This window comes from Vicugna pacos, chromosome 1, assembly GCF_048564905.1.
Source record: "Vicugna pacos chromosome 1, VicPac4, whole genome shotgun sequence".
Taxonomy (NCBI): domain Eukaryota; kingdom Metazoa; phylum Chordata; class Mammalia; order Artiodactyla; family Camelidae; genus Vicugna; species Vicugna pacos.
This window is the reverse complement of record NC_132987.1, coordinates 61,626,172-61,648,464: the sequence shown is the minus strand read 5'-3', so window position 1 is coordinate 61,648,464 and position 22,293 is coordinate 61,626,172. Positions and strand designations below refer to the sequence as shown.

Below are 22,293 nucleotides of genomic sequence, written 5' to 3'. Positions count from 1 at the left end.
CCGCTTGGCTTCGGCGTCGGCGTCGCTCCCGCGCTGGGGAGCTAGGCCGGCTTCTCCCCGCGGGCCGCGGATAAAGTGCCGGTAGCCTAGGGCGCGCGAAGGGCCGCCAGCCGCGCGGCGTCGGCCGGACGCCAGAGCGTCGGGGTCGTTGTGCCGTGACAACGACGCTGGTGGCGGTCTCAGCGACAGCAGGTGCGGCCGCTTCAGCCCCAGGCGGGCTCGGCGGCTGCCTGGCGAGTCTCAGCTCGCGCCCAGCCCTTTCCTTCCTGGACCCGGCGCCAAGCAGCAACGCTGAGCCGACCGCCGGAGCGGCGGGCAATGGCGGCCTCGACGGCCTCGCATCGGCCCATCAAGGGGATCCTGAAGAACAAGAGCTCTACGACTTCCTCTGTGGTGGCCTCGGCCGAACAGCCCGGCAGGAGTGTTGACGAAGAACTGAGGTGAGAGCCGCGCGGAAGGGCCGCTCGTCGCCCCGGTCGGCCTAGGAAGCCCCTCCTTCCCGGCCGGGGCGGCCTCGCCCTCCCCTCGCCGCCGTTACCGGCGCCGAGCCTGACTCCGGCCGCCCAAGCCCCAGCGCGTTCCGGCCCGCGGGGCGGCTAGGAATGCGGCCCTGGCGCGGCTTGGGTCTCCCTCCGCCCGCCGGGCTGAGGGTCGGGGGTGATCTTAAGGCAGGAGCTATGACGTTTGTCATGTTTCTCTCTCTCTTTTTTAAAGTATATACACGTATATAATATTTTTAAACATATATCATGATATTTGAGCTTTTGGAAATCGGGAATATTAATCAAATCGAAGTTTTAAAACTTCACCTGTTAAGCATTTAGTATTTCTTAACCTCATATCCGAGTGTCTGAAATTCCTCAAATAAAGTGTGTTTTCCTGGCTTGGGAACCCTGTAAGATTAATCTCAAGTTAATAAGAGACGCCTCAGAAAAAGAAGAGATAATTTCTCCATTTTTCTAATTGCCCTTCTTCCAGTCATTCCTTTTTAGGTGAACATTATCAAAAGCATCATGCCACATTCACTCTCTTGGGTCCTGGTTTGTCATTATCTCTGCACTAAAAGAAACCGAAATCTTCCCAGTCTTTGATCTATATTTAATGGAAGGCTACTTATTGCTAATTATTTTTGCATCTGCAAGAGTTTGAGCGCTTTTAATTCTGTTATTCGTGAAAGACATATCTGAGCTCAGAACAGTTCACAAAGTCGCAACTTAAGATGACCCAGTGATAATTTAGTTGCTCTTGCATACTCACAGATACATATGTAAAAAGATGTTGATCCATATCATTGTGTGTAATAGTAAATAATTGGGAGCAACCCACGGTCCATTAAAGAAGGACTGGTGAAATATTTATTATGGTACATTAATAATGGAACAGCATACCAGCATTTTAAAAAGAATGAGATAGGTGTGAATGTACAGAGAAAGATACCCAAGGTGCAGTCTTCAATGAAAAAAAAAAGTTGCAATACCGTATATAGTGTAAAATAAAACACTGGGTTAGAAGTGCTAGTGGGCTTTGCTGTTCTAAGATACTAAACATGTAAGGACTCTACATTCTGGAAATATGGCTTAAGAAAAGTTATTGTTGAAATCTGTGAAGTCATAAAGCTAAAATGAGAGTGTTCATAAAAACAGATTATTTGGACACCTGTTTAAAGGATTGTTTTAGGGCCATAAAAGGAACTACAACTTGATGATAGTAAATGTATGGGGATTTGTGTTAACCTTGAAGAAAATGTTAAGTAGGATCACAGCTTAGAACCATGGTCTTTGGGGTTGGAAAAGGCCTTAGTTTGTCTAGCAGCTCCCCTACTCCCACTCTGTTTTGAAGGCTTAACTCTTACAGTCTCCAACATGCAACCTCTATTTGGGATAAACTGCTTCAAATGGGAATTGGGGCAGGGAGGGCGTGTTGCTCATGGTATTAAGAAAACAGAATCTCACCAGAATATAATTACAACAGGAAGACCAAGATACTCTTTATAAAAAAAACGACAACTATAGAAGGCTCTTATGGGCTTCAGAGTATTCAGCAGCAGGAATGTGATTCTCACTGGCATTTAAGTTACTTAGCTATTATTCAGTGTGAGCTCCTTTTTGTCTGTCTACCAAGTAGCTTGTATTTTTTTTTTCAATCTTTTGCTGCTTCCTCATCTTCTACTTATTCTCAACTTTGGTCTGCTGTAATTTCCTGTGTCTCTTTATATAATTGACTGAGGCTTCCCTCCAGATCTTTTTTTCTTTTCTTTTCTTCTTCTTTTTTCCCCCCTTAATGGAGGTACTGGGGATTAAACCCAGGACCTTGTGCATGCTAAGGTAAGTTCTCTACCACTGAACTATACCCTTCCCCCTTCAGGTCTTTCTGCCTCCAAAGCCACTGTACCAGACTCACCCGTGTATGACTGCTCCTTCTGTAGGAGCTGTTAGCAGGGCAGATTCACTTAAAAGGGGTCTTTTGCAAGGCGTTTGACCCTGATTGACTTGTCCAAAATAGAAGTTTATAGTCATAACTTCAAAGGGAGCTACCAAGCCCTAATTTGTTGAAGTTGATGATGTTTGATTCTAAGTAGTAAAAGGGGGTGGGTTTTTTTCATGGTGTTATGTGACTGTAAGGCAAAAAAACTAATTCTACTAGTAATATGGTATACATTATTTATGTTACAGCTCATGCAAACAATATTAGCAACTTTATGAGAGCTTTGAATAGAAACAGTATAGTTGAATACATTTGGAACAAACTTTTTGAAATGTTTAATTACAACCAATATTTTCCCTTTGGTGTAAAAAAAGAATTGAAAATAAATGGCTTTTTTGATTACAATGCACTTAAAATTCAGAAGCTAATAAATATAGTGTAATGGTCACTATTTTCAGTAGTTATGTTCTATAAAGTCACCACAAACACAGAATTAATGAATACTGAACTATTGCTCCTAGGGGAAATACAGACTTAGGTTCCTGCAAGCCTCTGATCACACATTTTCATCAACCAATCAATACATAACCTTTTTAAGTTTGTTTCTGTTTAAAGGCACCTATTTTAATATATATTTTTGATTCATTAACATTGAACACATGGCCAACAGCACTGTAACTAATGCCTGAATGAAATTTAACACGTATTTTCTCCATAAGGCACATAACAGCCTTCTTGGGCTTGGAAACACTGGACAGCACTTAAGCACTATGCTTGGGAGCTATTTTGAACAGCTAATTCACCAAAAAAAACCCAAAAAACGTAGTACTAAATAGACTACAAAAAGGATACGTATTTACATTAAGGGAGCTGAAACTAAAAGGTAAAACATTGCCCTGTTTAACCTCAGCTGGGAACATGGGCACCAGGGAACTAAAATTTTCCCGTTCTGTGCGTGTCTGAGAGGGACTGGAAAGATTCCTCAAGTATTGATTTTGGAGTTACAGAAAAATTTTATTAACTAGGCAAATTTGCAAATACAGAATCCATGAGTAACCATACCTTTTATTGGTACCTTTATCATGTAAAAGGCAGTGGTGGTTTCCTTTTTCTGTACACACCACTTTGCCCCAACCCCCCATCAGTTGTGAGAGTATTATGTAACAATATCTTAATATAAATAGATGTTGCTAAGGGATTTTTTTTAAGGTCAGAAGTTGAGTTGTGTTATTCCATTGGTCTCTAACTTTCTGACTGTGCATCTTTTTTAGTAGGAAAAAATCGGAATGTTTCAAATGTTTATGATTTATATACATAGTAAGTAATAATTAAATAATATATCAAGGCTCAATCTACACTTAAAGTGAGGTTTATATAATACCATATCCCAAAGAGTCCTAATACTTGCATGGGTACTGTTATCTTCAGTGAGTGGTTTCATCAGGTACCACTTTTTGAGGGTTAGTTCAGTTAAAACTGAATAAAATCTATAAATCCACATAATTAGGCTTAGATAATCTCAGTATATTCCAGCATACTGCTCAACTAGTTGTAACGCCACCGTTATCTCCTATGATTGTGGAATTCCCATTCTTTCTGGATACTTTGAATATAGTGAACAACCTGTGAAGGTCGGACATAACAGATCTCGTAAGTATATGTATTTCATCAAAAACAAGATGCTGTTGATTCTAAGATGTACTGTGATTTTATGTAGCACCAAGAAAGGAAAAAATTATATATATATATAACGGACAACCAGAAGATGCCATCCATTTTAAGATATGTTCTGTCTTCAGAAATATTAAAATGAGAAAAACATGCATTTGGAATTGTTGAAAATATGATATTAAGTGTTACTAAAACCTATCTTATGAGAAATGATTAATCTGGAGCCAGATTGCCTGGGTTCAGATCCTGTTTGCTACATATTAACTCTGTGATTTATATAGCAAGTTATTCATTATATCCCTGCCTAGTTTAATTATTAAATTATTTACTAAATGTAAAGTGTTTAACCCAGTACCTCACCCTCAAATGTAAGTTTTATTCTAATAGAAAGAAGGGAATACAATCTAATTTTCCCCCATCTCAGCAGGTTGTTGTACACAGTATGCTTTGGGACCACTATGTTCAATTCAAATTCTGTAGTAATCTTAGGTATTGTAGGTGAATTCCACTTGGAAAAATTGTGCTTGAATTAATTTCCCTTAGTATAATTTTATATAAGCATACTTCAGTTTTGTCTTTTTCTGCCTGTAAAGGAATGTGGAATATAGTCAAGGCTCACTAAGTAAAGTTTTCCAAAAGTGACCTTTTGTTTACTGATTGTTTTTATTGTTAAGTCTTTAATTGTTCAGTAATGGTGTGAAGCTTCAAAGTCTTGTTCAACGTACCTAAGTTGAATCTTCATTTAAGAAAGAACCATTTCTTGAAATGTGGGGTTAAAGTTTAACACGAAATCCTTTTTCCCACTACAAGTATGGCTAAAACTAAAAAAGAGCAAGTCACAAGCAACGAGAAGTGTGAGTACATCTTTGAGATGGCATCATACGAGCTATCAAAGTGAAAGTGAGAAGCAGTGGCATTTTCTGGTGCAGATTTAGGCTGGAAAAACAAATCACCTGTGTATGGGCAGGGGCGGGAGGGAGCTGAAGCCAACAAGTGCTTTCACCCTTGCAGCAGATCTTTAGTGTAAGTGTTAGTGCCTGTATTTTTTGTAAATGGAAATAATGACCCAAAGAAGGTCACACAAGCAGTTTGTGATAGTATTACGATTAAACGCAAATTCATTCCTTGGGTTTTGTTACTCCGCAAATAATGTTAATTCTACGGAAACTTAAGAGATGCTAATTTCCATACCCAGTGTCCTCTGCTGACAGTTAGGGTTGGGTCTTCTACTTTATTACTTTCCACCTAAGGATTCCTAGCATTCTTTGGAGTCTGTTTTATGCCCTTGTTTAAATTCATGGTTTTGCAAGATATTGTCTTCCTTGGGTATCGACAATTATAAGGATTTTTTTTTTCTCTTAGAAAAGTGAGGTGAAGCTTTGGATATATAAAACTTTAATTCTGTGTATAGTAGAAATGGCAAGCAAACTGGGAAAATTGGGGTTATATATAATGTGGTTTGTACCTTATATATACCTTTGAGTTATCTATAATGTGGTTTAAACCTTCTCATAAATTTGAGTGTGTTCTTTACACTTATGTAAATATAAAGAAGTCACTCAAATTAATGAGAATGTTTCCAATAGATAGGCAAAGGATATAAACAATTCATACAAGGAAAGTAAAATAACAAGCATTTTTCATGTTATTTATTAGATAATGAGCAAAGAAACACATAACAGCATTTAAATACTAATTTATACCTGCTCAGGTGGAAAAAACACAGATATCCAATCTTGGCAAAGTTTTGATAATTATTTGGGGACATTACAAATAGTCCTCTCTTTTAAACAGCTATACGGCAACATAGAGTGAACAACAGAGCTCTTAATAAATTTAATCCAGATATGCTTGTCCTAGCAGATTATCCTAAAAACATCATTGAATAGAATATGCATAAATATATTGATTTCTGCTTTATTTTCAATAGGAAAAATTGAATTCAACTTAAATATCTAACATTAGGTGAATAGTTTATTTTGGAATATTATACACATAACATTAAAAAAGACTAAAAAATACAAACAACTTATTATGATAAAATACATACACTGATAGTTTATCAAAAATACATAGTATACATATAGAATTACATATACATAGAATACTTCTATAGAATTCTATAGAAGCTATCAATATATGTGTTTTGTATATACTATATATTCTGTTTGTATATATATATTTTTACATATACTAATAGCTTGTGTAGTTTTTTCATATGTATTTTACGGAGTGGAAAGAATATACCAAAATCAAAATTGTTAATGGGTTAGAATGCTAGAATTGTGATTATTAAATTTTATCATTAATTTTAAGGAAACACTATTACTTGTATCATACCATTCTTTTTCTTTGGTCACCATCTCATGAAACAGATTTGCAGGGTATTTGGGGCTTACTTTTTAAATTCCAAAGGGCCATCTTCATTCTTCTATTCTAAGCAGTAATGATGATAAGTTGTCATTTTTAATTCAGTATTGTTAGCATCACCTGGGAAGTAAGTTGTTTTACTTTGAGATTAGGAAGCATCCAACAAAGTCACTTTTTATGTGTTTATTTTTTAAATATTTAATGTAATACACATACAGAAAAGTATATTAAATGTAATTTTAAAGCTTAAGGAATAATTATAAAGCAAACACCCCTGTAACTTCATCCTGGTCAAGGAAAAATGTTTCCATCACCTCAGAAATGTCTCCTGCCCTGTCCAATAACAACCTCCCCCTCCCCCTCAACATAATCATTGGTCTGACTTTTATGGTAATCCTCTAAGTATAAATCCCTACACACTTTAATTTTGTCTACTTTTGACCTTTATGTAAATAGAAGTGTGCTAGTTATCTTTTACAATATCTTTAGTAAAGAATCTTAATAGGACCATCTATTAGTACAGGCTTTATGAAACTTTGACCTGTGTGTTTCTGTTTCTGACTCGGACTTAACTCTTGTCATTTCGGAGGCATTGTCTGTCAGGAAGGAACATACAGTTACCATATCATGGGTCTCCCTTTGTTTCTTAATTGAATTGCTTTCTACATAAAATTAATGTATTTCTCTTAAAAATTATATGTCTTTATACTTCTAATCAGAAGCTTACTGATCATTTCTGCTGCCTAGAATCTTTAGAATTGTATCCCTTTTCACTGTGAATTACCTTATATAGAATATGCCCATGAGCAGACCTAATCATTTGCTTTTTAAATTTACAGAATTTGCAGGTAATAGAACTATTTAGCAAAATAAAATATCTGAAACTGTAATTTTAGTCAAATAGAAAACTGCTTTTGAGAAAAACTCATTCTATGGTAACTCATAAATATTTCAAAATCATTTAAATTTTGAATCTTTCAGGGCAAAGACAGAAGGCATTCAGTACAAAAGCAATTAAACCATCTTTTCAGAATGCCTTATCTCAAACTATTCTCTATAGTGCTAGGTAAGATATGGTTTTAGGACTTTTAACAAAACTTTAGATTTAAAAATCATAAATACTTTCATTTTATTATAATTTCCATGTGGAGTAAGCATAGCCCAAGAGAGAATGTTTTTGTTGGACTTGCCTATATAGTAACAGGACTGGTGAAGGATGACTGGAACTTGAACCTTAAACATCTATCTCCCAGTTGTTTGTTGTTTTGTCTGCCACAAGACCAACCATTACTCTGAAAGACAGAAACTAGGCATCTAAAGAAATCAGTACTGTTGTAAAGCAAGATCTCTATAGCCAGTCTAATTCAATCAAGTGTTTTTTTTTTAATATATATACTAACAACATTCAAATTTGACTAGTTGAAAATTCAGGTAAGTGCCATGGCGAATGAATGAAAAAGCAGCTCTTTAAAGAAGAAATCATATTTTAGTGCTTAAAATTAATGACCTATTAATTTTAGCTTCTTTTAAAAGCTTTTAAGAGTTTGACTTTTTCATGGTGAAGTGACATTCGGTAACTTCTATTATGAGGGCAGAGAAGAACAGGAGTTGTAGTGTCAGCCACCTGTAAAGTGTGTCTAGGCCAACCTTTGCCTCTTAATAAAACGAAGGGTAAGTAGGCTTAAAAGGAAGTTGTAGTTCATAGTACTTGGTCTGCAGTTGACTATTATTCAGCCTTAAAAAGGAAGGAAGTTTTGACACATGCCACAACATAGATGAACCCTGAGGACATTAAGTGAAATAAGCCATTCACAAAAGGACAAGTACTGTATGAGTCCACTTACATGAGGTACTGAGAATGGTCAAATTCTTGGAGGCAAAAATAGAATGATTGCTAGGGTTTGGGGGAAGAAGAGAATGGGAGATTAGTGTTCAATGGGTACAGAATTTCAGTGGAGGAAGATGAAAAAGTTCTAAAGGTGGATGATGGTGAGGGTTGCGCAACAATGTGAGTGTACTTGATATCGCAGAACTATACACTTACAAATGATTAAAACGTATATTTTACCACAGTAAAAATATGAAGAAAAAAGTGCTTAGTCTGAAATGGGAACACCGTGGGCCCTTTAGGGTACGCAGAAAGCAAGAGAACTTAAAGTCAGACTCAACTGCTGTGAGTGGGCACATGTAATTTTTTTTTAATTATTACTTTTTTGGTGGGGGGAGGTAATTAGGTTTACTTACTTTTTCTTAAAGAAGGTACTGGGGATTGAACCCAGGACCTCATGCATGCTAAGCATGTGCTCTACTGCTTGAACTATACCCTCCCCTCTAGCGTGTTTAATTTTTAAGGTGACTCAGAACATGGAGAAGAGAATATGATATTAAAATTTTAAGTATGTCATTCTTCAAGAGCATTTCAAGATCTGAAAATTGATAGATTTTAGGAAAATTGAAAATATCTGCAATAAAACCTCACCAATGTGGAGCAAATATAGAAAGAATAATTTGAATCTGTGTAAAATTTGCATTGGTTCTTTAAAAAAATTTTTTTTCATTTTTAAAAATTTTGAGGAGGAGAGGTCATTAGGTCTATTTGTTTATTTTTTATTAGTTTTTTTTTTTTTATGGGGGTACTGGGGATTGAACCCAGGACCTTATGCATGCTAAGCATATGCTCTACCATTTGAGCTATACCCTCCCCCCTCTACACTGGTTCTATTTCAAGTAGTTATTTTTCAAGTATATAACCAAGTCACAAATTGTATACATGACAAAATATTGTTGGCTGGTAGAGAGGTCTTTGGTACCCTTTTTAAAGTAGATAAAAATTTGTAATTAAGCCATTTAATTATCAAGCACCTTAGTAGTTGTACAAATATTTTGTTGAGTGGCTATTAATGGATGTTCATAAAGCACTTATGAAACATTTCTATTTCTTTTAAGTAGATTTATCCCAGGTGATCTGAATATACCATTTCTTAGCAAACAATTACTCTTCTAGGTTTAAAAAAAAACTGAGCTATAGTTTTATGTGCAACCTAAATCTTTATTTAGTGGTATCTGAATTTAATGAGGTTTTCCCTGTAGTTTTATGTTCTGATTCTTTTGATTGTTACGGATACCTCTAAAAAAAAATTAGGCAAAGGAGAATATTCCTGGTATGTCTTTTATTAAACTGTTTAGAAATACATGGTAGATCCAAAATCCTTAACTACTGAGATCAGGCAATGTGTAAATTTCAGGTTTTGCTGTTACTCTATAGGCCAGATGAAGATTAAACAAGTCATAATGTAATATTTTTTTGAATGCCTCGTGAAGGGTCCTGGAACCAATCCCCTGAGAATGCCAAGGGATAACTGTAATAAGTTTTTAATATGTGGGCACTAAGGGCTTGATAAAAGATTTACTGACATTTTATTGTAATTTTTGCAGCTTTTACCCACATCAGTTTCTATTCTAAGAAAATAGATGTGAAAATAGAAGTTAGCAGTCAAATAGAAATTGAAATTTGGGATTTGGATGTTTGTGAATTTTAGATGTGTACATTTTTTTTTTTTTACTCCATTGAGGACATTTTTTTCTTTTGATTTTAGTAAAAAATCCCAGAAGTGGGATGAAATGAACATCCTGGCGACATACCATCCAGCAGACAAAGACTATGGTTTAATGAAAATAGATGAACCTAGCACTCCTTACCACAGGTAGTGTTTTGTAGACATCATTCCTTTTTTGAGTTGTTTCCATTTTGCATTTGATATGAACTTCTGGGTAACAGCTAATTTGAATCTTTGTTTTTTTATATTTGTTACTGAAACATTAATTAGTAACCCAACTGCATGCTTTTGTGTAATAATATAAGTAATAAGGAACTTTATGGAATCCATTTCTTACATTACAGTTATAGTAGTAAATGGTTATTCATTGCACCTCAGTGGTCCCCTAGCTGCTAATGGTACACATAGATCGGTGATTTTTACCTTCCTTAGAATGACTTATTTATAAAAAAGAAAATGAAAATTGGGCTTGTTTGCTTCCTAAGTAGGTATCAGGGGCTTATTCAGTCTCTTTGCAGAAAGGGATAACTTCAAAGATGGAAATTTTTTTTAACCTATTCAGAGACAAGTGGTCATTACTATTTCTTGTCCATATTTTTGAATTACATAATATTGTAGTTCAGATAATTGTAATTGTTGGCAGTTTTGAGTCTTCCAGAATTTTTTTTAATGAATTATAAAATGACTATGTGTGGTAGTAGTTAGTGTGAAGACAAAAATAATGCACCAATAAGCATAATAAGAAGATGGAGATTCTAACTAACTAGAAATATCTAACTAAGATCATGCCCTAGCTTATATTGAAAAAATAAAGATTTTCAGGACTGAAGTATTTTGTCATTGAAGACAGTGTAAATCCAGAAGCTACAATTGAAATAGAATTAAGAAATTCTGTTTTAAATCAGTGGGTGAAACTTTGGAAGATAAGTTGAAATAACTTGATAATAACAAAAACCGTACAAAAAATTAAAAAATAAAAACCAAGCATAAACATGAAGATTGTGATAAGGGGAGAAAGAAATAATCAAATAGGAGGTACACATGCTAAAACTCGATTCGAAAAAGCTTAATGGGAGAAATAGGCATATTATTTATGAAAAGTTTATATACTCATTTTTCTTCTAATTGTAGGTATATATTTTAAAACATAAGCTAAAACTTTTTTCATACCAGAAGTCAAAGTCAGGGCTTTCTTCCTTCTCAGTAAAGATAGTAGACATCCCTTATCTGTGTTGGTTGGCAATAACTAACCTAAAAGAATTAAGATCAAACATAATTCAAAAAAATAGCCATTATTTTTAGACTTTATATTTAAATAATACTCATTTTTGCAGTTGAGTGGGGAGCATATTTTTCATTAGAAGGTAAATTGGGAAAGCTAACTAGCTTTTTGACCTCCTGAATTAGATCTTAGGATCTAATTTTGTTGCTTTACCTATGTCTGCATAGATCGTTTGTCTGATATTTTCAGGTTGATATACAAATTCATATTCTAAGGCCACACGGTGGGTTTTTGGCATTGTTTCCAACGGATGGAATAATTCAAGTGTTGTGGGGTTTTTCCCCCTCCGATGATTCAGCCTTTTTCAGTATGTATTTTCAGGATTGCAAGAGTGCGGTTTTTTTTTTTAATCATTTGAAGGCTTTTCTTGATTGGTGCTATGCTTTTAAATATTTGTCAGTAGAGTTATGTTTCCCTACTTTGTTTTTCTGCTTGAAAAATTATAGTTCACGGATTAATTTATAATGTGCTTGTCATCCTAGTATGGTAGGTGATGATGAAGATGCATTGAGTGATTCAGAAACCACTGAAGCCCTAACCCCAGATGTCTTAGCTAAGAAGTAAGTATTGATGACTATAAAACATTTTCTTTATGCTGTTTTTAATTGTGCAGTATTAAAGGCATTTTACAGGGGAGGAGATAGCTCAGTGGTAGAGTGCCTGCCTAGCATGCCCAAGGTCCTGGGTTCAATCCCCAGTGCCTCTACTTAAAAAATAAGTAAATAAATAAACCTAGTTACCTCTTCCCCTAAAACAAACAAACAAATAAATAAATAAAGGCATTTTACTTTACTTGGACAAGTGAAAATATAAAAGTATGTGCTAAATAAATAACTTTATCTGGATTTTTCATAGCAACTTTTATAGCCTTGTTTCTATGTTAAAGTCAAGGTGTGTGGATGGCAGAAAGATTAGAGTACCAGAGCCTGTTACACAGATTCCCTGTGTCACATGCCTGTGGGGGATTGTTTGTTGGTTTGTTTTTAATATTCTTTCATCTGTATTTTATGAAAGTGAGAAAGGCAAAAATAAGTTGAATTTCTAAGCAAAAGCTCTATTCATTTGCTGTTCATCGATCTGTCGCCCTCTACTTTTTGTTACTGGTTTCTGTGCCCATTTTCACTCTTGCTTTTTGTTTTCTTCATCTGGTTATAGCTAACATATTAATGATTTTCAGATTTTTTTTGAGACTCAAAAGTTGAGTAAGACTCAACTAATGTAAGAATTTCATAGTGTTGGTTTCTTTATAAATGGTTGTTGTATAGGTTAACTGCTGCTGCTGAAGGCTTGGAGCCAAAATACCGGGTTCGTGAACAAGAAAGCAGTGGAGATGAGGATAGTGACCTCTCACCTGAAGAACGAGGTAGTTTATTTCTTTTGTTGCTTTTAGCATTACACTAATAAATTTTGCTGAAATAAATCCATTATTTGAAAGATGTGAAATGGTCTTCCTTTTTGGGAAGTGGATGGTGGAAGATTAGAGAGTAACATTTTTATAATTCAGGTTCTACTTATGTGGGTTTATTGCATAATAGCTTTCCTTCCACAGATTTCAAGAAAATATTACCATCTTTAATTATAAGTGTTCCTTTCTTTGTGCTTTTTGTTCCTTTCTTTTTACTGAGCATCTACTCTATAGCAGATAGATCCTTGGTAAATATTATATTAATGCTTTTAGAGTCATTGAGTGGATGATCTTAAAGTGGATAGCAGTAAGAGCTAATTCCCCAAGTGCTTGTGCTTTTTTTCTGTTTTAAGAACTGATGAAACTTACTAAATGAATCAGGATGATCATACTTGGAGTAAAGATTTTTATTAGGTCCCAATGGAAAAAAAAAAAAGAACACTAGTATCACAGGAGAGGAGATAAAGATAGCCCTCTCAACAAGGATGGAAGACATTCTTCTAGCCCGTACAGCACATACACAGTGAAGGCATTGCTATCTGTTCATGGTTTGTTTTTACAAGTAACAGTGGTTATCTGTGGAGGTAAGGAAAGAAGGAAGGTATTTCACTTTGTTGTTTTTTATAATTTTGAACCATGTGAATGTATAATTTCAATTAAAAATTGCTCATATAGTTTATTTTCAAATATTTTTAAAAGGAAAAACCAAGCCTATGTATAGGATAAAAGATGCAAGAAAAACACACACCCTTACAAAAAAGAAAGAGATTAAGTAGTGTACTTGAAGCCTTGAAATAAGAGAACTACCTGTACTATAAAGTTTAGAAATTTTAGAACTAAGATTATGAATATCTGCAAGTTACTTGTCTGGATCTTTGTCATGGGCAGTTGCTAAGGTACAATTTGCTATTCCTTCCTCTTACCTTTAGAATGTAGTTTGTTGAGCAAAACTATGATGGTCTGAGCCTAATTGCTATACAAGAGAGAAATTTTATGTATAGCGTAATCTCAAATTGTATTATGTATGTTCTACCCTCAGTGATTTCATGATTTGTTTTCCCAAAATATATACCGAAGGTCCTTGAAGAGAGTTTCAGATAGTAATTGTTTCTAGAACTTGTTTCTTTATTATTCTCTAAAAATATAATCTATTGAGAATAGGAAATTTATTGACTTCTGTTGTCAGTTTTCATTAAAGAATTTTTCCTCAAATTGTAGTTCCAGGAGTTAGCCAGCAGGGGGAACTATTTGACTAGTTACAGTTTCACAAGGTCCATTCCCAGTAATAAATTTAACTGATACTTAGAGTTGCTTATTGCTTTGCTTTTAAACAAATTACATGTCTGAAAACCCTTGTTTACTCACAGAAATTCTTAGAAAATTTTATCTTATAACTAGTAGCATAACGATTAAGAGACTAGCTATGAAGTCAGATAGATCTAAGCTTATACTCTAGGTATGTCCTTATCTACTTTGCTTAATTTGCCTCATTTTTAAATTAGAGGCCATAAAAATATTTAGACTCATTGTTGAGTATTCAATGAGATAAAGAATGTAAAACACTTAACATTGATTCTGGTATATTATACATACTCAGTATAAATATTAACTTAAAATAATTGGTATATTCACCATTATATTATTTTGTAAAATAGTAAAAGAAAGCATAAAAAAGATAATTCACTTGTCAAATTTACATGGATATTTGATTCTTTTTTAGAGCTGGGCCCGAAAGCTGAAAGTTTTTATACTCTGTATTATGTTGCTTTACCATATAGAGACTATAAATAAAATTAAATATCCAAAGTAGGTTAAGACCACTTCTATTAGCAGCTTTCTACAAAATGAATACATTGCATATTTTTAAATTATACGATAAATTTTGAGTATTCCAAAATTAGAATATAACGAGCAAAACCAGGTTTAACGTCTCTTAGAATTAAAAAGAAATGATTTTCTTAGACTATAAGTATAATTCACAAAAGAGAAATATGTAATATCAACTCCTAGGAACAAGAAACTACAAATTAAAACAGCATCATGGTGCCTTTCTTTTCAGATTAAAAAGATTTTAAAAAATGACAATTTCCCTTTTGGTGTGAATGGAGAAATGTTATTCATATACTATTGGTGGGCATGAAAAATGGTTTGGCTTTTTTGGAAGGACAGTATGGCAACATATGAGGCAAAAATAGTAAAAGAAAATGACACCCTTTGATCTAGCAATTTAGTGTCCCAGGGTTATTCTCAATGTTTCTCAGACATTTTTGAACAGGTCCCACTCAGTATACATGTATACATGAAATTACAAAAATAAAAATCCCACAACACAGTACTTACCTTTACTATATGTGTTATTTCCAGATTATTCTCTTTTATTTCATTTCTTTAAAATGCTCATTATGACTTACTAAAGGGTTATGAGGCACAGTTTCAAAAAACAGCAGCTAATGTTGAGAAGATAATAGAACAAATGCACAAAAATGTATGTACAATTGACCCTTGAATAACATGAATTTGAACTGCGTGGATTTGCTTATACACACATTGTTTTTCCTACTAAATACCTACTGAAGCACTGCACAATCTGCAATTGGCTGAACCCACAGATACAGAATTGCGGATATGAAGGAGCAACTGTAAAGTTACGTGTGGGTTTCAACTGCCAGGAGGGTGGACATCCCTGTAACCCCCATGTTGTTCAAGGGTCAATTGTATATTACAGTGAAAGTACAGAGGGGGAAATCATAAATCTTTGACCAATGCAGGGGATGAAATTATAACTCATTTCTTTGTAACCATTTAAAAATTATATGAATCTGCTATGTATGTGGCAGAATTTTACTGAATCTTTATATACTTTGTTGTCTAAACTCTAGATCATTTTAGAGGGAAAGAAAAGGTCGCTGTTATAGTTCCATCATACAGTAGGCATAAACTGAGACTTCCCTGAGTCATAATCATTCTAACTCTATAGAAAGAAAATAGCATATACAACAATATATGATTCATTTTTGTAAAAAATGCATTTTTAGAAAAAAGTCTAGTCATAAGATGTTACTGATAATTTCCAAGTGAGGAAATTGAGTGATTTTTTTTTTAAGTTTCTATCTTTTTTAAACCTTTTCTTTACATTAAAAAGAACATATGTTACTTTGTAATGAGAAAAAGTCTTTTTTAACTGAAGTATAGTCAATTTACAGTGTTGTATTGATTTCTGGTGTATAGCACAGTGATTCAATTATACATCCACAGATATATTTATACACACACACACACACACCTTTTCACATTTTTCATTATAAGCCATTCGAGGTATTGAATATAGTTCCCTGTGCTATGCAGACCTTGTTTATTTTATGTATAATAATTGGTATCTGCAAACCCTGAGCTCCCAATTTATCCCTCTTCACCCCCCTTTCCTCCCTAGTCTTACTTTTTTAGTAAATGTATCTGGTATTGGAGGCAATTAAAATAATTTTTTTGTTTTTTAGTGTTGGCTTTTATACCATCTGAAAGGCATCACTAAAAATTTAGTCATGAGGATTTGGTCTTCTATTGATTTTTTAAAAAAATTTTATCCCCTTTTGTAATATAGTATTCTCAAAGAGTAAAACAAATCACAAAAGTAACTTCTTAGTAGAGAAGAAGAAGAATACCTGGCAAGATCTTAGTAGTTTGAAACAAATGCTTATGGGATGATGGATGATATGGATGTTCATCTCAGAACTTTCCCTCAACCAACCCAAACAGAGACTGAAAAGTGATTGATCAAAAACAAAAAAGTGATTGATCTGTGGGGACATGAGTTGGAAATGCATGATTTTAAAACATAAATAAGTATAGTTGATGGTAAAAACTTAGAGGGAATTAGAGGGCATTGAGAAATTACTTTGAATAGCCTTAATCTGAGAGATTTCTCTGTCTTTTTGGCATTAAAATATTTTTATGAATACTATAATAAAACTATGGTGGATGAGTTTTAATGCTCTTGTTTGACAGAAAAACAGTTGGCGATTTTATGTCAGCCCCCCCCCCTTTAATTTTCTGGTCTAAGAAATTTTACAATCCTATAATTATTTCTTGATAAACAGTTGATCTTTAAAGTGCTGTCTATTGATAAAGTAGTTGTGTTGATTTGCAGCTAGTTTTCATCTTTCTATAATGAAGACTATAAATGAAAGAATAGTCCAGAATCACTTCCTTGTTCCTAATAACAGGTTTTTCTTAAAATTGCTCTAGGAATGAGGTTATGTTTTTATCCAGCAACATTTTCAATCATGGCAACTTCTTAATGGATAATAAGAATTTTTAAAAGGAATTTCTTCTTAATTATAAAAATAGAAAACTTGAAAATATTAAAATTACCCCATAGCTCCTTGATCCAGAACTAATGACTGTTAATTGTTGAGGCTTACTGTGTGTGCATATGTGCATGCATGCAGGCTTTGTACATTTTATATATATATGTATATGTGTGTGTGTGTGTGTGTGTGTGTGTATATATATGGCATTATAGTTTTTTTTTTCACATTCAACTCTATTGAGAATTTTCCTATATCTTTATGTTTTCTTCACCAATATATAACTACTAATGGCTTTTACTGCTAGTCTCTCATAAAATGAACTTGAACCATCTAAAGCAAAGATTGGTACACTTTTTCTTTAAAGGGCCAGATAGTAAATATTTTAGGTTTGTGGGCCACATGATCTCTACTGCAAGTACTCAACTCTGCCATTGAGCACAAAAGCAACTTTAAGCATTACAGAAACAAATGAAGGTGACTGTGTTCCCATAATACTTCACTTACCAAATAGACATAGGCTGTAGTTTGCCAATCCTCAAGTTAAAGACTTCCTACACCTGTTTTTTGTATTTTATAGAAAAAAAGCGACAGTTTGAAATGAAAAGGAAACTTCACTACAATGAAGGACTAAATATTAAATTAGCTAGACAATTAATTTCAAAAGACCTACATGATGATGATGAGGATGAAGAAATGTCAGAGACTGCAGCTGGAGAAAGCATGAACATGGAAGAATCAAATCAAGGTTAGAGATTTTAAAAATATCATTTAGACTCTTATGATCATTTGTACCTAAATAATACACTGTTTTGCTTGAAGAAACCTCAGAGAATTTTGCTGAAATTCACTTTTTATGTGAGAAGTGTCTAAAATCTTAACCCCTGATGACCAATTTCAAAGTAATAAGGTTTTTATGCTCAAGAGTTGATTTAAGAGATGTAAGTTACACTTTGTATCTACATTGTTTTATTTACATGGATTTAAGCAATAATGTTTGTTTTCATATTAAGCTATATTTTGTTTTAATATTTCAGATCATGTTTTTATCTGTTGTAACAATGTAAATTAAGGTTTAAACTTTTTTAAAGAAATAGGTCTTTAATATGGAAGATATGTTTTCACATTCCTTCAGGTACAAAGTATGTCATATCTTTCCAGTGTTGATTCTTTTGACTGTTGGGTGGACAAGTTATTTGGCAGATTTTTGTTTAAGTCTCAGACAACCAGCCCCTGCAGCCTACCAACTCTTGATCAGTCATAGGAAATAGATTTTATTTATTTATTTTTAATAAATGATTGTTCTGGCATTCAATAAAAGTGAATCTTCTGCACCACTAATACAGATTTTGTGCCCATCTACCTACTCTGTGCATTCAAACTGATGCTTTTCAGTGGAGATGTTACTTACTGTTATATATTGTGCCTTGGATAGTTAAGTCTTAGAAGAATAAATAATTATATTATTGTTTTGGTGAGTATATATGAAATATCAGGGATTCTATAGTAGAACCTGATGACTATGTCTCATTATAATATCAGGATTACAGTATTTTTTTTGTTATTCCATGTAACACTTTGGCCTTTCAGTTTGCTTCGTACAGCATTTCCTTTCCATTTTATTCACCGTAGTCTGTTTAGCTTATATTTAACTTGAACAGACTTTATCTTGAGTATTTATTGTTGTATGTCTTTCTCTTCTCTTTAAATGTATTGTCCATTTTTAGGTGACCTATCTCCTAATTGGTCTTTGTTTTCCATTTACCTATATCTTGGTGATTTCTTTTGATATATTCAAAAGTAAATTTTTTTGGGTTATAATTTTTCATCAGTTTCTACTCAGACTTTCAATGTCCATTTGTAGTGACTCTAACAAAGCAATGGGAATACCCCTCGTTTGCCACTAGGAATTTGTATTAGCACTACTGTGCCAGAGACTAAAGGGATTTCAAGTCAAGGCTTTTGAAAAATAATTGGCCTTTTGTCTATCTCTTCTTGTAAAACATTAGATTTCTCATACTTAGTGCATAAATGAATTTTTTCATTAAAGTATAATAGATTATTAAAATTTGTATTCACTTAATGCCTGTTTTTTCTTCAGTGGAGACAACGTACTCCTTACATAGCTTCAATAAAGTTACAAAGATAGAAAACACTACATAGTAAGGTATAGGGAAGAAAGTTCCTTATTTATTCTCTGCCCTTTTTGGGCCCTTAAAATGTTTTTACCAGCTTTTAAAATCTCCAGTTTCTATGGAACCCATTACTTTATGATCATTGTCCTTCTCTTCTGTCTCCTCCACACTCCTGCCCATCCCCACCTGTTGGTAGTTTTTTTTTCTTCTATTTTCATAAAAAGAAAAGCGGCATGTTTAAACTCTGAGGAAATATTTTATCATTTTGATGTCATAAATGCAAATCTTTGTATAGCTCTGGATATTTGGGTTGTAGTAAAACTCGTAGCTAACCACCTGTGACTTATTCACAGACGTGTTCAATCTGAAACCTGTTTGTCCTACTACTAAGTAGACACTCCTGTTCTTCTCAGAATATTTAGAGGGTATACAGATTCTTTCATATCATGTTAATCAGTCTGCATAAATTATACCATACTTGTTTTCTAGATTTTCATATTTATCAGCCATGGCAGTGGAAGGGAACTTGAGCTCAAGTAGCTCCAAGTTTGTACTCAACAAACAAATTATGTTGCTGTTTTTTCTTTTATCTTTGCAGGATCTACTACAAGTGACCAACTGCAAAATAAATCACAGAGTTCATAGAAGAGATTTGTCCAACACTGTAATTGTCAGATACAAACCCTGTTACTATAATATACTGCTTCTTGTTCTCTACAATTCATGACTTAAGTACCAAAATGCATACCAGTTACTATATATTGCCAAGAATTAAATAACTTAGAAACTAATTAGACTGAAAATGCCTAATTGATACGTATATTCTTGTGCCTAGTACTTCACCACAAATACAGCATAATGTCATCAGTCCAAAACTGCATTACTTTTGTAAGAACACTGGTTAATTTGTATAAGATATATAGCTTTTTATGCTTTAGAAGTTAGACAGTATCTTTTTTGGGGGGGAATCTAATTTATTTTCTTCACTTCTAGATGTGATAGCTCTTATAAAAAGTTGGGATTTTTTAAAAGATCAAAATCCAGTTGGAACAACAGATTACATAGGCTGATAAATATTCAGTCTGAAAAATATTTTAACACGTGTCTTCAGCTTGTCTGTTTAATTGAAAAAGATTATATTAGAAAAGTTACTGTTGCATTTTCTGGCATACTACCTTTAAAATTCCTGTTGTGTTTCTTTCATGTTTACAAGGAAAGGATTAAACTTTTTCTCATCAAAACTAGCTTTTTCCACAAATAAATTACCAGGTTAAACTTGCACTAATGTCTGCTCTGATTTTTTTTTTTTTTGTATGCTCAGTGGGCAGACTTCAGATCAGTTTTTTAAATAAATACAATTCTTATATAGTCTCAGCATTCCCTTAATATACCTGTCTTAACTCCTGCCTTTATTTCTTACTCCTTTCCACACATAACGCACACAATCCTTGACCTTTATAAAGGAGTATTAAGATTGTCATGACATTAGGAACTCTTCTTTCTCTCACATATTCTGTCATCTGCTGCAACGATGAAAATCTTATTTTGACTATCAATGCCTATTAGTTCTAATACTTGGAGAAAATAGATTGAATAGCAGCAGTGCTACAGACAGGAAGTACAATTCAACTGCAGAATTTCTACACCTCTGATTTACAGCTCGCTAATTAAAGTGCTATTATTAGTTTATTGTCTGACTTAATTAAACCTTAGAAAACAACCATCTGAGGGTTTTTTGTTTTGCATGATGAGAGAATTGTGTGTAACCAGTGATATGATGATAGTTCCTGAATGTATAGACAGAAGTAATCCTGAACACTTTTTAATTTAAAAATAGCCCCTGCTCTAAGGGAATATGATAACGTATACTATGACAAGTGTACTTTATTCTTCTAACTCAGTAAGATTTGGACTTTTTCCCTGAAATGAATACAATTCTTGTGTATCTGGTTTAATGATGGTTTCGTTTCTAGTCAGTTATTTCTATCTTTTTTGTTAGTACCAAAAGAATCCATTATATGAACAGACTAAATAATTTCTGTGTATTATATATATGAACTGGCTTTTATTGAGCAGCTTATCTTCCACTTGCAAGTTTATGGAAATATCAATATGTCAAAATAAATTAAAAGTGGAAGAATTCTTTGCTGTTAGAAGAATGTTTTTATTATTTTGAATGTCTTTTTTTCTTTTTTTTAATGGGATCCAGTTAGTACTTCTGAACTGCAGGTACAGTATTCTAAGTAAAGCATATTAGCTAGTAATACCACTGATTTATAAACGAAACAGTGTTTATCTCTGTTTTCTGAATTTAGAATGTTGAGGTATTTTTACCTGTTTAAACCCAATTGGGGGGATTTAAGCTTAAACACATGTGTGTACATATGTTCATGCATACAGAGCTCTGTTTTTGGTTTCCTCACTTTGAGTTCTTAGAAAGTATCCACATACTCTATTTGTAGAAATAGCTGCTGTACAGTGAAGAAATGGCAAGACCTTTGTGTTTTCTACAAGCTGTTTCTTGAAACTTAAATCACAGGCAAATTCATTTCTGGTTTCAGGAAGTAGATAGTTATGTCAAAGGAATAAGACACGGCAAATAGCATGCTCAGTAGGATTTTAGGTAGTCAGATATAACTGAGTAAAATGTTTTCATCATCATGAGTTCCTAATTGACATGGTATTGGATTATACAGAAAAATGAACCTTTATGATTCAGGTTAGATTTTCCTTTGGAGAAAGTTATCTGTCAATGTTCAGTTCTAGCCAAGGTAGATTTTACTTTTTAATCAGTATTCTCTGCTTAACTCTTAGTGTCTTCTTTCTGTTTGTTCAGTTTTCAGTCTGAAATGCTCTTTAAAACCTGAGGCATAATGGTATAAATGGATTGTTAAATATTTAAAGATTAAAGCGAAGTGCCATTTTTCCCTAGACTTTCACTTTGTTTACATTTTCCTTTAAAATTAGTACAATAAACATACTATAATAAAATACAGTAGTATGGCAATTGCTTGTGTATGGATTTTATTTTCTTGTGCCCAGCTATCTCAGCATCGTGGTCCATTGGCTAAGTGTTCTAGATACCAGGAGGGGATCTTGGACTGTATTGTGGCCGAGTAGTTTGTTTAGTTGCCCAGCATTGTGC

General features: G+C 33.8%; 2 protein-coding genes and 1 pseudogene across 2 annotated transcripts in view; 2 read left to right on the top strand and 1 right to left on the bottom strand.

The window, feature by feature from the left end:
* The window catches only part of LOC140696973 (uncharacterized), a 277,558-nt gene that overhangs the window by 110,652 nt on the left and 144,613 nt on the right, over positions 1–22,293 (bottom strand). The gene's annotated exons all lie outside the window — the stretch shown is intronic.
* Positions 10–20,429, top strand: PPP1R2 (protein phosphatase 1 regulatory inhibitor subunit 2). Its single transcript, XM_006200942.4, has 6 exons — positions 10–440; positions 10,062–10,169; positions 11,787–11,864; positions 12,570–12,667; positions 17,594–17,761; positions 19,747–20,429. Exons 1-6 carry the CDS (start codon positions 319–321, stop codon positions 19,791–19,793), a joined length of 621 nt encoding a protein of 206 aa, XP_006201004.1. The 5' UTR covers positions 10–318; the 3' UTR covers positions 19,794–20,429.
* Positions 13,154–13,267, top strand: LOC116282913 (U6atac minor spliceosomal RNA; annotated as a pseudogene).